Raw genomic sequence first — 17111 nt, 5'->3', positions numbered from 1 at the left:
GGTATGTTAGGCCTTTGTAAACAATTCAGTAAAACCCCATCAGGTAAAATTGAATACTGGGAAACACATTAAAGGAGAGAGATGTTTTAAGGTGCACTGTCCTATTGTGGACCACCATTAAGGAATCATATTGACTGCTGCTTTTCTCCAATGAAAGGCTTAGATTACAATGCATCTGACCAGTTTCAAAACTTTATTCCATTTCCTCTGTGTGCATCTTTCGGCTTTACTTTCTTGCTACAAAACATGAAGGAGATTTTCTCATTTATGATATGAACAATAGGGACCCAGTATGACAGTACACAATATTTATTTTCTTGGTAAATAATGTATATACACCATTTGTGCTATTTATCATTAATCTGTTTGCATCTAGCTTTATTTTATTTAATTGAATTAATTTTATATACTCTTTCAATGTTGAGTGAAGATGTAGAAAGTTAAGAGTTTGATATACTTTCCAGTATTTAAATTAATGTTTATGTTAAGTTGATGGACTTAAGTTTTATGTTATCAATTTGTAGTTATAAACAACAGAAATTCAATTTATTAAGAGAAGAAAATGAAGGATATGCAAAACTGATTGCAGAGCTTGGGCAGGATTTAATCTGGAAGCATAACAAGTGATTTAATCCTGGAAAACCTAAAATCATTGATTGGTAAGTATCTCTCAGAGTAATGAAACTAATACAGATTATGTTACACTCCAACACGTGAAATTTTAACATAAAAAAATAAGTGAACTGAAACTTTTTCTACTAAACCGTCATTTACCTGTACTCATCTACCATTATGCTAAAAAAAATAAAGTAAGCATGTTTTCTTTCATGTAATTAGCAAGAGTCCATGAGCTAGTGACGTATGGGATATACATTCCTACCAGGAGGGGCAAAGTTTCCCAAACCTCAAAATGCCTATAAATACACCCCTCACCACACCCACACTTCAGTTTTTACAAACTTTGCCTCCAAGGGAGGTGGTGAAGTAAGTTTGAGCTAGATTCTACGTTGATATGCGCTCCGCAGCAAGTTGGAGCCCGGTTTTCCTCACAGCGTGCAAGTGAATGTCAGAGGGATGTGAGGAGAGTATTGCCTATTTGAATACAGTGATCTCCTTCTACGGGGTCTATTTCCATAGGTTCTCTGTTATCGGTCGTAGAGATTCATCTCTTACCATCCCTTTTCAGATCGACGATATACTCTTATTTATATACCATTACCTCTGCTGATTTTCGTTTCAGTACTGGTTTGGCTTTCTACAAACATGTAGATGAGTGTCCTGGGGTAAGTAAATCTTATTTTCTGTGACACTCTAAGCTATGGTTGGGCACTTTATTTATAAAGTTCTAATATATGTATTCAAACATTTATTTGCCTTGACTCAGAATGTTCAACATTCCTTATTTCAGACAGTCAGTTTCATATTTGGGATAATGCATTTGAATCAATCATTTTTTTCTTACCTTAAAAATTTGACTTTTTTTCCCTGTGGGCTGTTAGGACTCGCGGGGGCTGAAAATGCTTCATTTTATTGCGTCATTCTTGGCGCAGACTTTTTTGGCGCAAAAAATCTTTTCTTTTTCCGGCGACATACGTGTCGCCGGAAGTTGCGTCATTTTTTGACGTCCTTTTGCGCCAAAGATGTCCTGCGTTCCGGATGTGGGCGTATTATTTGGCGCAAAAAATATGGGCGTCGCTTTTGTCTCCACATTATTTCAGTCTCATTTTTTCCTTTGCTTCTGGTTACTAGAAGCTTGTTTATTGGCAATTTTTTCCCCCATTCCTGAAACATGTCATTTAAGGAATTTGATCAATTTTGCTTTATATGTTGTTTTTTCTCGTTACATATTGCAAGCTGTCTCACGTTGCATCTGAGTCAGAAGATACTCAGGAAAATCGCTGTCTAGTGCTGGAACTACCAAAGCTAAGTGTATCTGCTGTAAAACTTTTGGTAGCTTTCCTCCGGCTGTTGTTTGTATTAATTGTCATGACCAAACTTGTTAAAAGCAGATAATATTTCACTTTAGTAATGTACCATTGCCTGTTGCAGTTCCCTCAACATCTAAGGTGCAGAATGTTCCTGATAACATAAGAGATTTTGTTTCTGAATCCATCAAGAAGGCTATGTCTGTTATTTCTCCCTTCTAGTAAACATAAAAAATCTTTAAAAACTTCTCTCTCTACAGAATGATATTTAAATGAACATCATCATTCTGATTCTGATGACTCTTCTGGTTCAGAGGATTCTGTCTCAGAGATTGATGCTGATAAATCTTCATATTTATTTAAAATGGAATTTATTCGTTCTTTACTTAAAGAAGTACTAATTGCTTTAGAAATAGAGGATTCTGGTCCTCTTGATACTAATTCTAAACTTTTAGATAAGGTATTTTAAATCTCCTGTGGTTATTCCAGAAGTTTTTCCTGTTCCTAATGCTATTTCTGAAGTAATTTCCAGAGAATGGAAAAATTGGGTAATTCATTTACTCCTTCTAAACGTTTTTTTTAAGCAATTATATCCTGTGCCGGTCTGACAGATTAGAATTTTGGGACAAAAATCCCTAAAGTCGATGGGGCTATTTCTACCCTTGCTAAACGTACTACTATTCCTACGTCAGATGGTACTTCGTATTAAAGATCCTTTAGATAGGAAAATTGAATCCTTTCTAAGAAAAGCTTATCTGTGTTAAGGTAATCTTCTTAGACCTGCTATATCTTTGGCTGATGTTGCTGCAGCTTCAACTTTTTTGGTTGGAGACTTTAGCGCAACAAGTAACAGATCATGATTCTCATAATATTATTATTCTTCTTCAGCATGCTAATAATTTTATCTGTGATGCCATTTTTGATATTATCAGAGTTGATGTCAGGTTTATGTCTCTAGCTATTTTAGCTAGAAGAGCTTTATGGCTTAAAAACTTGGAATGCTGATATGGCTTCTAAATCAACTCTACTTTCCATTTCTTTCCAGGGTAACAAATTATTTGGTTCTCAGTTTGGATTCCATTATCTCAACTGTTACTGGTGGGGAAAGGAACTTTTTTTACCACAGGATAAAAAATCTAAGGGTAAAAACAGGGCTAATAATCGTTTTCGTTCCTTTCCGTTTCAACAAAGAACAAAAGCCTGATCCTTCATCCTCAGGAGCAGTTTCAGTTTGGAAACCATCTCCAGTCTGGAATAAATCCAAGCCTTCTAGAAAGGCAAAGCCTGCTTCTAAGTCCACATGAAGGTGCGGCCCTCATTCCAGCTCAGCTGGTAGGGGGCAGGTTACGTTTTTTTCAAAGAAATTTGGATCAATTCTGTTCACAATCTTTGGATTCAGAACATTGTTTCAGAAGGGTACAGAATTGGTTTCAAGATGAGACCTCCTGCAAAGAGATTTTTTCTTTCCCGTTGTCCCAGTAAATCCAGTGAAAGCTCAAGCATTTCTGAATTGTGTTTCAGATCTAGAGTTGGCTGGAGTAATTATGCCAGTTCCAGTTCTGGAACAGGGGGATGGGGTTTTATTCAAATCTCTTCATTGTACCAAAGAAGGAGAATTCCTTCAGACCAGTTCTGGATCTAAAAATATTGAATCGTTATGTAAGGATACAACGTTCAAAATGGTAACTGTAAGGACTATCTTGCCTTTTGTTCAGCAAGGGCATTTTATGTCCACAATAGATTTACAGGATGCATATCTGCATATTCCAATTCATCCAGATCATTATCAGTTCCTGAGATTCTCTTTTCTGGACAAGCATTACCAGTTTGTGGCTCTGCCATTTGGCCTAGCTACAGCTCCAAGAATTTTTACAAAGGTTCTCGGTGCCCTTCTGTCTGTAATCAGAGAACAGGGTATTGTGGTATTTCCTTATTTGGACGATATCTTGGTACTTGCTCAGTCTTTACATTTAGCAGAATCTCATACGAATCGACTTGTGTTGTTTCTTCAAGATCATGGTTGGAGGATCAATTCACCAAAAAAGTTCATTGATTCCTCAGACAAGGGTAACCTTTCTGGGTTTCCAGATAGATTCAGTGTCCATGACTCTGTCTTTAACAGACAAGAGACGTCTAAAATTGATTTCAGCTTGTCGAAACCTTCAGTCACAATCATTCCCTTCGGTAGCCTTATGCATGGAAATTCTAGGTCTTATGACTGCTGCATCGGACGCGATCCCCCTTTGCTCGTTTTCACATGCGACCTCTTCAGCTCTGTATGCTGAATCAGTGGTGCAAGGATTACACAAAGATATCTCAATTAATATCTTTAAAACCGATTGTACGACACTCTCTAACGTGGTGGACAGATCACCATCGTTTAATTCAGGGGGCTTCTTTTGTGCTTCGACCTGGACTGTAATTTCAACAGATGCAAGTCTCACAGGTTGGGGAGCTGTGTGGGGATCTCTGACGGCACAAGGAGTTTGGGAATCTCAGGAGGTGAGATTACCGATCAATATTTTGGAACTCCGTGCAATTTTCAGAGCTCTTCAGTCTTGGCCTCTTCTGAAGAGAGAATCGTTCATTTGTTTTCAGACAGACAATGTCCCCTACTGTGGCATACATCAATCATCAAGGAGGGACTCACAGTCCTCTGGCTATGAAAGAAGTATCTCGAATTCTGGTTTGGGCGGAATCCAGCTCCTGTCTAATCTCTGTGTTCATATCCCAGGTGTAGACAATTGGGAAGCGGATTATCTCAGTCGCCAAACGTTGCATCCGGGCGAATGGTCTCTTCACCCAGAGGTATTTCTTCAGATTGTTCAAATGTGGGAGCTTCCAGAAATAGATCTGATGGCGTCTCATCTAAACAAGAAACTTCCCAGGTATCTGTCCAGATCCCGGGATCCTCAGGCGGAAGCAGTGGATGCATTATCACTTCCTTGGAAAGTATCATCCTGCTTATATCTTTCCACCTCTAGTTCTTCTTCCAAGAGTAATCTCCAAGATTCTGAAGGAATGCTCGTTTGTTTCTGCTGGTAGCTCCGGCATGGCCTCACAGGTTTTGGTAAGTGGATCTTGTCCGGATGGCCTCTTGCCATCCGTGGACTCTTCCGCTACGACCAGACCTTCTGTCGCAAGGTCCTTTTTTTCCATCAGGATCTCAAATCCTTAAATTTAAAGGTATGGAGATTGAACGCTTGATTCTTGGTCAAAGAGGTTTCTCTGACTCTGTGATTAATACTATGTTACAGGCTCGTAAATCTGTATCCAGAGAGATATATTATAGAGTCTGGAAGACTTATATTTCTTGGTGGTCTTTCTCATCATTTTTCTTGGCATTCTTTTAGAATTCCGAGAATTTTACAGTTTTCTTCAGGATGGTTTAGATAAAGGTTTATCCGCAAGTTCTTTGAAAGGACAAATCTCTGCTCTTTCTGTTCTTTTTCACAGAAAGATTGCTAATCTTCCTGATATTCATTGTTTTGTACAAGCTTTGGTTCGTATAAAACCTGTCATTAAGTCAATTTCTCCTCCTTGGAGTTTGAATTTGGTTCTGGGGGCTCTTCAAGCTCCTCCGTTTGAACCTATGCATTCATTGGACATTAAATTACTTTCTTGGAAAGTTTTGTTCCTTTTGGCAATCTCTTCTGCCAGAAGAGTTTCTGAATTATCTGCTCTTTCTTGTGAGTCTCCTTTTCTGATTTTTCATCAGGATAAGGCTAGTGTTGCGAACTTCTTTTGAATTTTTACCTAAAGTTGTGAATTCTAACAACATTAGTAGAGAAATTGTGGTTCCTTCTTTATGTCCTAATCCTAAGAATTCTAAGGAGAAATCATTGCATTCTTTGGATGTTGTTAGAGCTTTGAAATATTATGTTTGAAGCTACTAAGTCTTTCCGAAAGACTTCTAGTTTATTTGTTATCTTTTCTGGTTCTAGAAAAGGCCAGAAAGCTTCTGCCATTTCTTTGGCATCTTGGTTGAAATCTTTAATTCATCTTGCCTATGTTGAGTCGGGTAAAACTCCGCCTCAAAGGATTACAGCTCATTCTACTAGGTCAGTTTCTACTTCCTGGGCGTTTAGGAATGAAGCTTCGATTGATCAGATTTGCAAAGCAGCAACTTGGTCCTCTTTGCATACTTTTACTAAATTCTACCATTTTGATGTATTTTCTTCTTCTGAAGCAGTTTTTGGTAGAAAAGTACTTCAGGAAGCGGTTTCAGTTTGAATCTTCTGCTTATGTTTTTCATTAAACTTTATTTTGGGTGTGGATTATTTTCAGCAGGAATTGGCTGTCTTTATTTTATCCCTCCCTCTCTAGTGACTCTTGCGTGGAAAGATCCACATCTTGGGTAATCATTATCCCATACGTCACTAGCTCATGGACTCTTGCTAATTACATGAAAGAAAACATAATTTATGTAAGAACTTACCTGATAAATAAATTTCTTTCATATTAGCAAGAGTCCATGAGGCCCGCCCTTTTTTTGGGGTGGTTATGATTTTTGTATAAAGCACAATTATTCCAATTCCTTATTTTATATGCTTTCGCACTTTTTTATCACCCACTTCTTGGCTATTCGTTAAACTGAATTGTGGGTGTGGTGAGGGGTGTATTTTATAGGCATTTTTGAGGTTTGGGAAACTTTGCCCCTCCTGGTAGGAATGTATATCCCATACGTCACTAGCTCATGGACTCTTGCTAATATGAAAGAAATGAATTTATCAGGTAAGTTCTTACATAAATTATGTTTTTCTGGAGCCTGTTACCATCCTTACCATTTAAAATACGGCTAGTAACCTTTTGTATGCTATGCGCAATGTTACCAGCAGGCTTTGTTTGGTCAACTGTGCATGCTCTTAAAGGGACAGTCTACCACAGATTTTTATTGTTTAAAAAGGATAGAATACCCCTTTCTCCAACATTGGTGTGTCCGGTCCACGGCGTCATCCTTACTTGTGGGATATCTCTTCCCCAACAGGAAATGGCAAAAAGTCCCAGCAAAGCTGGCCATATAGTCCCTCCTAGGCTCCGCCCACCCCAGTCATTCTCTTTGCCGTTGCACAGGCAACATCTCCACGGAGATGGTTAAGAGTTTTTTGGTGTTTAAATGTAGTTTTTATTCTTCTATCAAGTGTTTATTTTAAAATAGTTGCTGGTATGTACTATTTACTCTGAAACAGAAAAGGATGAAGATTTCTGTTTGTGAGAGGAAGATGATTTTTAGCAGACAGTAATTAAAATTGATTGCTGTTTCCACATAGGACTGTTGAGATGAAGTAACTTCAGTTGGGGGAAACAGTTAGCAGACTTTTCTGCTTAAGGTATGACTAGCCATATTTCTAACAAGACCATGTAATGCTGGAAGGCTGTCATTTTCCCCTCATGGGGACCGGTAAGCCATTTTCTTAGTCAAACAAACAGAATAAAGGGCTTAATATGGGCTAAAAAACTGGTAGACATTTTTATGGGCTAAATCGATTGCTTTATTTGGGCATGTTATTCATATTTATGCTGACAATTCGCATTTATAAACTTGGGGAACGTTTATTAAACGGCAGGCACTATGTTAGACACCTTTTCCAGTCAGGGGGCCTTCCTAGTTGTAGACTGAGCCTCATTTTCGCGCCCATTACTGCACAGTTGTTTTTTGAGAGCAGGGCATGCAGATGCATGTGTGAGGATCTGAAATTTGCTGGAAAAGCTTCTAGAAGGCGTCAATTGGTATCGTATTCCCCTCTGGGCTTGGTTGGGTCTCAGCAAAGGCTATAGCTGGGACTGTATAGGGGTTAAATTTGTAAACGGCTCCGGTTTAACGCTCTGAAATTTGGTGTGCAATACTCTTAATGCTTTAAGACACTGTGGTGAAATTTTGGTAATTTTTGAACAATTCCTTCATACTTTTTCACATATTCAGTAATAAAGTGTTTTCTGTTTAAAATTTAAAGAGACAGTAACGGTTTTGTTTTAAAACGTTTTTTTTTTGTGCTTTGTTGACAAGTTTAAGCCTGTTTAACATGTCTGTGCCTTCGGATAAGCTATGTTCTATATGTATGAAAGCCAATGTGTCTCCCCATTTAAATTTATGTGATAATTGTGCCATAGCGTCCAAACAAAGTAAGGGCAGTACTGCCACAGATAATGAAATTGCCCAAGATGATTCCTCAGATGAGGGGAGTAAACATGATACTACATCATCTCCTACTGTGTCTACACCAGTTTTGCCCACACAGGAGGCCCCTAGTACATCTAGTGCCTCAATGCTTATTACCATGCAACAATTAACGGCTGTAATGGATAACTCCATAGCAAATATTTTATCCAAAATGCCTACTTATCAGAGAAAGCGCGATTGCTCTGTTTTAAACACTGAAGAGCAGGAGGGCGCTGATGATAATTGTTCTGTCATACCCTCACACCTATCTGAAGGGGCCATGAGGGAGGTTTTGTCAGATGGGGAAATTTCAGATTCAGGAAAAAATTTCTCAACAAGCTGAACCTGATGTTGTGACATTTAAATTTAAATTAGAACATCTCCGCGCACTGCTTAAGGAGGTGTTATCTACTCTGGATGATTGTGACAACTTGGTCATTCCAGAGAAATTATGCAAGATGGACAAGTTCCTAGAGGTTCCGGTGCACCCCGACGCTTTTCCTATACCCAAGCGGGGTGGCGGACATAGTAAATAAGGAGTGGGAAAAGCCCGGCATACCTTTTTGTTTCCCCCCCTATATTTAAGAAATTATTTCCTATGGTCGACCCCAGAAAGGACTTATGGCAGACAGTCCCTAAGGTCGACGGGGGGCAGTTTCTACTCTAAACAAACGCACTACTATTCCTATCGAAGATAGTTGTGTTTTCAAAGATCCTATGGATAAAAAATTGGAGGGTTTGCTTAAAAAGATTTTTGTACAGCAAGGTTACCTTCTACACCCCATTTCGTGCATTGTTCCTGTCACTACAGCAGCGTGGTTCTGGTTCGAGGAACTAGAAAACTCGCTTAGTAGAGAGACTCCATATGAGGAGGTTATGGACAGAGTTCACGCACTTAAGTTGGCTAACTCTTTTATTTTAGATGCCCGCTTTGCAATTAGCTAGATTAGCGGCGAAAAATTCAGGGTTTGCTATCGTGGCGCGCAGAGCGCTTTGGCTAAAGTCTTGGTCAGCGGATGTGTCATCCAAGACAAATTTGCTTAACATCCCTTTCAAAGGTAAAACTCTATTTGGACCAGAATTGAAAGAGATTATTTCAGACATCACTGGGGGAAAGGGCCAAGCCCTTCCACAAGATAGGCCTTTCAAGGCCAAAAATAAGTCTAATTTTCGTTCCTTTTGCAATTTCAGGAACGGACCGGCCTCTAATTCTGCATCCTCTAAGCAAGAGGGTAATGCCTCTCAACCCAAACCAGCCTGGAAACCGATGCAAGGCTGGAACAAGGGTAAACAGGCCAAGAAGCCTGCCGCTGCTAACAAAACAGCATGAAGGAGTAGCCCCCGATCCGGGACCGGATCTAGTGGGGGGCAGACTCTCTCTCTTTGCTCAGGCTTGGGCAAGAGATGTTCAGGATCCCTGGGCGCTAGAAATAGTTTCTCAGGGTTTATCTCCTGGAATTCAGGGAACTACCCCCAAGGGGAAGGTTCCACATGTCTCACTTATCCTCAAACCAAATAAAGAGACAGGCGTTCTTACATTGTGTAGAAGACCTGTTAAAGATGGGAGTGATACACCCAGTTCCAATAAAGGAACAAGGAATGGTATTTTATTCCAATCTGTTCGTAGTTCCCAAAAAGAGGGAACTTTCAGACCAATTTTGGATTTGAAGATCCTAAACAAATTTCTCAGGGTACCATCGTTAAAGATGGAAACCATTCGAACGATTCTACCCACTATCCAGTAAAGTCAATTTATGACTACCGTGGATCTAAAGGATGCGTACCTACATATTCCTATCCACAAAGAACATTATCAGTTCCTAAGGTTCGCTTTTCTGGACAAGCATTACCAGTTTGTGGCCCTCCCATTCGGGTTAGCCACTGCTCCAAGGATTTTCACAAAGGTACTAGGGTCCCTTCTAGCGGTTCTAAGACCGAGCGGCATTGCAGTAGTACCTTACTTGGACGACATTCTAATACAAGCGTCGTCCCTGTCAAAAGCAAAGGCTCATACAGACATCGTTCTGGCCTTTCTCAGATCACACGGATGGAAGGTGAACATAGAATAGATTCCTTAGAAATGAGGATTTTTCTGACAGAGGTCAGAAAGTCAAAACTTCTAAGCACTTGTCAAGTTCTTCATTCTGTTCCTCGTCCTTCCATATCACAGTGCATGGAAGTAGTAGGGTTGATGGTCGCAGCAATGGACATAGTTCCTTTTGCACGAATTCATCTAAGACCATTACAACTGTGCATGCTCAAACAGTGGAATGGGGACTATACAGACTTGTCTCCAATGATTCAAGTAGATCAGAAGACCAGAGATTCACTCCGTTGGTGGCTGACCCTGGACCATCTGTCCCAGGGAATGAGCTTCCGCAGACCAGAGTGGGTCATTGTCACGACCGACGCCAGTCTAGTGGGCTGGGGCGCGGTCTGGGAATCCCTGAAAGCTCAGGGTCTATGGTCTCGGGAAGAGTCTCTTCTCCCGATAAAACATTCTGGAACTGAGAGCGATATTCAATGCTCTCAGAGCTTGGCCTCAACTAGCAAAGGCCAGATTCATAAGGTTCCAATCAGACAACATGACGACCGTTGCGTATATCAATCATCAGGGGGGAACAAGGAGTTCCCTGGCGATGAAAGAAGTGACCAAAATAATTCAATGGGCGGAGGATCACTCCTGCCACCTGTCTGCGATCCACATCCCAGTGTGTGAAAACTGGGAGGCGATTTTCTGAGTCGTCAGACATTCCATCCGGGGGAGTGGGAACTCCATCTGGAGATCTTTGCCCAAATAACTCAATTATGGGGCCATTCCAGACATGGATCTGATGGCGTCTCGTCAGAACTTCAAGGTTCCTTGCTACGGGTCCAGATCCAGGGATCCCAAGGCGACTCTAGTAGATGCACTAGTAGCACCTTGGACCTTCAACCTAGCTTATGTATTTCCACCGTTTCCTCTCATTCCCAGGCTGGTAGCCAGGATCAATCAGGAGAGGGCCTCGGTGATCTTGATAGCTCCTGCGTGGCCACGCAGGACTTGGTATGCAGACCTGGTGAATATGTCATCGGTTCCACCATGGAAGCTACCTTTTGAGACAGGACCTTCTTGTTCAGGGTCCATTCGAACATCCAAATCTGGTCTCCCTCCAGCTGACGGCTTGGAGATTGAACGCTTGATTCTATCGAAGCGTGGGTTTTCAGATTCTGTGATAGATACTCTGGTTCAGGCCAGAAAAACCGGTAACTAGAAAGATTTACCATAAAATATGGAAAAGATATATCTGTTGGTGTGAATCCAAAGGGTTCCCATGGAATAAGATAAAAATTCCTAAGATTCTCTCCTTTCTACAAGAAGGTTTGGAGAAAGGATTATCTGCAAGTTCTCTAAAGGGACAGATCTCTGCTTTATCTATCTTACTACACAAAAGACTGGCAGCTGTGCCAGATATTCAAGCATTTGTTCAGGCTCTGGTTAGGATCAAGCCTGTTTACAGACCTTTGACTCCTCCCTGGAGTCTAAATCTAGTTCTTTCAGTTCTTCAAGGGGTTCCGTTTGAACCTTTACATTCCATAGATATTAAGTTACTATCTTGGAAAGTTTTGTTTTTGGTTGCAATTTCTTCTGCTAGAAGAGTTTCAGAGTTATCTGCTCTGCAGTGTTCTCTGCCCTATCTGGTGTTCCATGCAGATAAGGTGGTTTTGCGTACTAAGCCTGGTTTTCTTCCTAAGGTTGTTTCTAACAAAAATATTAACCAGGAGATAGTTGTACCTTCTTTATGTCCGAATCCAGTTTCAAAGAAGGAACGTTTGTTACACAATTTGGACGTAGTCCGTGCTCTAAAATTCTATTTAGAGGCTACAAAAGATTTCAGACAAACATCTTCCTTGTTTGTTGTTTATTCTGGTAAAAGGAGAGTTTAAAAAGCGACTTCTACCTCTCTTTCCTTTTGGCTTAAAAGCATCATCTGATTGGCTTATGAGACTGCCGGACGGCAGCCTCCTGAAAGAATCACAGCTCACTCCACTAGGGCTGTGGCTTCCACATGGGCCTTCAAGAACGAGGCTTCTGTTGACCAGATATGTAAGGCAGCGACTTGGTCTTCACTGCACACTTTTGCCAAATTTTACAAATTTGATACTTTTGCTTCTTCGGAGGCTATTTTTGGGAGAGAGGTTTTGCAAGCCGTGGTGCCTTCCATTTAGGTGACCTGATTTGCTCCCTCCCTTCATCCGTGTCCTAAAGCTTTGGTATTGGTTCCCACAAGTAAGGATGACGCCGTGGACCGGACACACCAATGTTGGAGAAAACAGAATTTATGCTTACCTGATAAATTACTTTCTCCAACGGTGTGTCCGGTCCACGGCCCGCCCTGGTTTTTTAATCAGGTCTGATGAATTATTTTCTCTAACTACAGTCACCACGGTACCATATGGTTTCTCCTATATACATTTCCTCCTGTCCGTGGAGATGTTGCCTGTGCAACGGCAAAGAGAATGACTGGGGTGGGCGGAGCCTAGGAGGGACTATATGGCCAGCTTTGCTGGGACTCTTTGCCATTTCCTGTTGGGGAAGAGATATCCCACAAGTAAGGATGACGCCGTGGACCGGACACACCGTTGGAGAAAGTAATTTATCAGGTAAGCATAAATTCTGTTTTATTACTCATTCCCCAGTTTTGTATAACCAAAATGACTATAAATATACTTTTTACCTCTATTACCTTGTTTCTAAGCCTCTGCAGACTGCCCCCTTATTTCAGTTCCTTTGACAAACATCCATTTTAGCCAATCGGTGCCCTCTCATAAGTCATTCAAAGTGCGTGAGCACAATGTTATCTATATAGTACTCTTGAACCAACGCCCTGTAGCTGTGAAAAACTGTAATATGCATTCAGGCGGCCTTCAAGGGCTTAGAAATTAGCATACAAGCCTACCTGGGTTTAGCTTTCACTAAGCATACCAAGAGAACAAAGCAAATTTGTTGATAAAAGTAAATTGAAAAGTTGTTTAAAATGACGTGCCATATCTGAATCATGAAAGTTTAATTTTGACTAAACTGTCCCTTTAAACCTGGTAGATATCACTGGCATGTACACAGAAGGCAAATGTTTCTCTTGTAAGGTGTATCCAGTCCACGGATCATCCATTACTTGTGGGATATTCTCCTTCCCAACAGGAAGCTGCAAGAGGATCACCCACAGCAGAGCTGTCTATATAGCTCCTCCTCTAACTGCCACTCCCAGTCATTCTCTTGCAGCTCTAGACAAGAAAGGAAGTAGCTAGAGAGATGTGGTGAATTTATTTAGTTTATCTTCAATCAAAAGTTTGTTATTTTCAAATGGTACCGGAGTTGTACTATTTTAGCCTCAGGCAGAAGTTGAAGAAGAGTCTGCCTGTGGTCTTTGATGATCTTAGCAGGTTGTAACTAAGATCCATTGCTGTTCTCACAAATAACTGAAGAGAGAGGTAACTTCAGCTGGGGGAATGGCGTTCAGGGTCTCCTGCTATGAGGTATGTGCAGTTTAAATTTTTCTAGAGAAATGAATATGCTAGAAAATGCTGTTAATATCGGATTTATTTAAGGTAAGCCTGATTACAGTGATTTAATAACGACTAGTATCATGCTTGCTGTAAAGGGTAATATTCTTATTACTTTCTCACATTACTGAAAAATAAAACGTTTGCTGGAAGTGTTTAAACGTTTTTTATACATATTGGTGATAAAACTTTATTGGGGCCCAGTTTTTTCCACATGGCTGGCTAGATTTTGCCTAGGATTAGTTTTGTTAGGCCCTCTCACTGTGAATACAGGTTGGGAGGGGCCTATTTTCGCGCCTAAATGCGCATTAGATTTTGCAGCTTGAGACATCCAGTTTCCCTGAAGGAGTCCCCTGAACACTTAGGACCTCTTTAAAGGGTTTTTATGCCTTCCAAAGTCGTTGTATGGGCAGGTAGGGCCACAGCAGAGCTGTGGCAGTTTGTTGTGACTGTTGAAAAACGTTTATCATTTTTTTGATCCGGTTTTGAAACTAAGGGGTTAATCATCCATTTGCAAGTGGGTGCAATGCTCTGTTAGCCTATTATACACACTGTTAAAATTTCGTAAGATTTACTGCTTTTTATCACTGTTTTTCAATTTCTGACATTTTTTGTTTCTCTTAAAGGCACAGTACCGTTTTTATTTTTTGCTTGTTTACATTTATCAAAGTGTTTTCCAAGCTTTGCTGGTCTCATTGCTAGTCTGTTAAACATGTCTGACATAGAGGAAACTCCTTGTTCATTATGTTTAGAAGCCATTGTGGAACCCCCTCTTAGAATGTGTAACAAATGTACTGATTTTACTTTGTTATAAAGATCATATTCTGTCTTTAAAAGATTTATCAGAAAAAAGTGAAAGAACCAGGCGCCAACTAACGAAGGCTTGGTGAAAAATGAGAGTAAAATAACAGAAGTTTAATGCTAAATTAATAACATGTATAGATACAATTAATACAATAAAATTACAATAAAATTCCTAGTCTGTGGATCCAAGACTTCTTACAATATAAAAATATATGACAATGCAATAATCAATACAATGGAAAATGTATGTGAGATTCAACGTTAATAAAATCCTGGTAGAGGAGATAGAAGAGTTTTCTCAAAAAATATATGTGTATTCTACTGTACTTTTAGATACAACCTTGCTGCAATCAAAGGTTATACAAAATAGTCCATAAGTTGATGTTCAGTATAATGGAATAATCAATACAATGGAAAATGTATGTGTATGTATATGGACTATTTTGTATAACCTTTGATTGCAGCAAGGTTGTATCTAAAAGTACAGTAGAATACACACATATATTTTTTGAGAAAACTCTTCTATCTCCTCTACCAGGATTTTATTAACGTTGAATCTCACATACATTTTCCATTGTATTGATTATTGCATTGTCATATATTTTTATATTGTAAGAAGTCTTGGATCCACAGACTAGGAATTTTATTGTAATTTTATTGTATTAATTGTATCTATACATGTTATTAATTTAGCATTAAACTTCTGTTATTTTACTCTCATTTTTCACCAAGCCTTCGTTAGTTGGCGCCTGGTTCTTTCACTTTTTTTCTGATTCATTTATCACTGGTGACAGCTAGGGATTCACCATCTTCCGGGCAGAGTGGTGTCAGTTGGCGCTTATGTAGAGACTCTTTCTATTTAAAAGATTTATCACCAGAGGAAATTGACAAGGGAGAAGTTATGCCGACTAACTCGCCCCACGTGTCAGAACCTTTGACTCCCGCTCAAGGAACACCCGCTCAAAAGGCGCCAAGTACATCTAGCGCGCCCATGGCGTTTACTTTACAAGACATGGCGGCAGTTATGGATCATACCCTTACAGCGGTATTGTCCAAACTACTAGGGTTACAAGGAAAGCGAGACAGCTCTGGGGCTAGAAGAAATACAGAGCACTCTGACGCTTTAGTAGCTATGTCTGATATCCCCTCACAATATGCAGAAGCTGAGTCAGGAGAGCTTCTATCTGTGGGTGATTTTTCTGACTCGGGGAAGATGCTTCAATCTGATTCTGATATGTCTACATTTAAATTTAAGCTTGAACACCTCCGCGTTTTGCTCAGGGAGGTTTTAGCTACTCTGGATGAATGTGACACCATTATAGTGCCAGAGAAATTGTGTAGATTGGATAAATACTATGCAGTACCTGTTTACACTGTTTTTCCAATACCTAAGAGGTTTTCAGAAATTATTACTAAGGAATGGGATAGACCAGGTGTACCGTTCTCTCCCCCTCCTATTTTTAAGAAAATGTTTCCAATAGATGCCGCTACACGGGACTTATGGCAAACGGTCCCTAAGGTGGAGGGAGCAGTTTCTACCCTAGCTAAGCGTACAGCTATCCCCGTTGAGGACAGTTGTGCTTTCCTAGACTCAATGGATAAAAAGTTAGAGGGTTACCTTAAGAAAATGTTTATTCAACAGGGTTTTATTCTCCAGCCTCTTGCATGCATTGCCCTGGTCACTGCTGCTGCGGACTTCTGGTTTGAGTCTCTGGAAGAGGCCTTACAGGTAGAAACCCCATTGGATGATATACTTGACAAGCTTAAAGCGCTTAAGCTAGCCAATTCATTTGTTTCTGACGCCGTTGTTCATTTAACTAAACTAACGGCTAAGAACTCAGGTTTTGCTATTCAGGCGCGTAGGGCGCTATGGCTTAAATCCTGGTCAGCTGACGTTACTTCAAAGTCTACGCTTCTCAACATTCCCTTCAAGGGGCAGACCCTATTCGGGCCTGGACTGAAGGAGATAATTTCTGATATTACTGGAGGAAAAGGTCATGCCCTTCCTCAGGATAGGTCTAACAAATTAAGGACCAAACAAACTAATTTTCGTGCCTTTCGAAACTTTAAGACGAGCGCGGCATCAACTTCCTCTAATACAAAACAAGAGGGAAATTTTGCCCAGTCCAAGCCGGTCTGGAGACCTAACCAGGCTTGGAACAAAGGTAAACAGGCCAAGAAGCCTGCTGCTGCCTCTAAGACAGCATGAAAGATCGGCCCCGATCCGGTAACGGATTTAGTATGGGGCAGACTTTCTCTCTTCGCCCAGGCTTGGGCAAGAGATGTCCAGGATCCCTGGGCGTTGGAAATTGTGTCCCAGGGATATCTTCTGGACTTCAAAGCTTCTTCCCCAATAGGAAGATTTCACCTTTCACAATTATCTGCAGACCAGATAAAGAGAGTCATTCTTACATTGTGTTCAAGACCTCCTAGTTATGGGAGTGATCCACCCAGTTCCATAGGAGGAACAGGGGCAAGGCTTCTATTCAAATCTATTTGTGGTTCCCAAGAAAGAGGGAACCTTCAGACCAATCTTAGATCTCAAGATCCTAAACAAATTTCTCAGGGTCCCATCTTTCAAGATGGAGACTATTCGAACCATCCTACCTATGATCCAGGAAGGTCAATACATGACTACCGTGGATTTAAAGGATGCTTATCTTCACATTCCGATACAC

At 40.4% G+C, this 17111-nt stretch overlaps 1 protein-coding gene across 1 annotated transcript in view; it reads left to right on the top strand.

Moving 5' to 3' along the window:
- THOC2 (THO complex subunit 2) overlaps positions 1–17111 on the top strand; it is an 889387-nt gene that overhangs the window by 85434 nt on the left and 786842 nt on the right. The window contains 2 exon segments of the mRNA XM_053699115.1: positions 525–606; positions 608–659. Coding sequence (XP_053555090.1) covers positions 525–606; positions 608–659 — 134 coding nt within the window.

This window comes from Bombina bombina, chromosome 1 (assembly GCF_027579735.1).
Source record: "Bombina bombina isolate aBomBom1 chromosome 1, aBomBom1.pri, whole genome shotgun sequence".
Classification (NCBI taxonomy): Eukaryota; Metazoa; Chordata; class Amphibia; order Anura; family Bombinatoridae; genus Bombina; species Bombina bombina.
The sequence above is the reverse complement of the archived record's forward strand: the minus strand, read 5'-3'. Positions and strand labels throughout refer to the sequence as shown.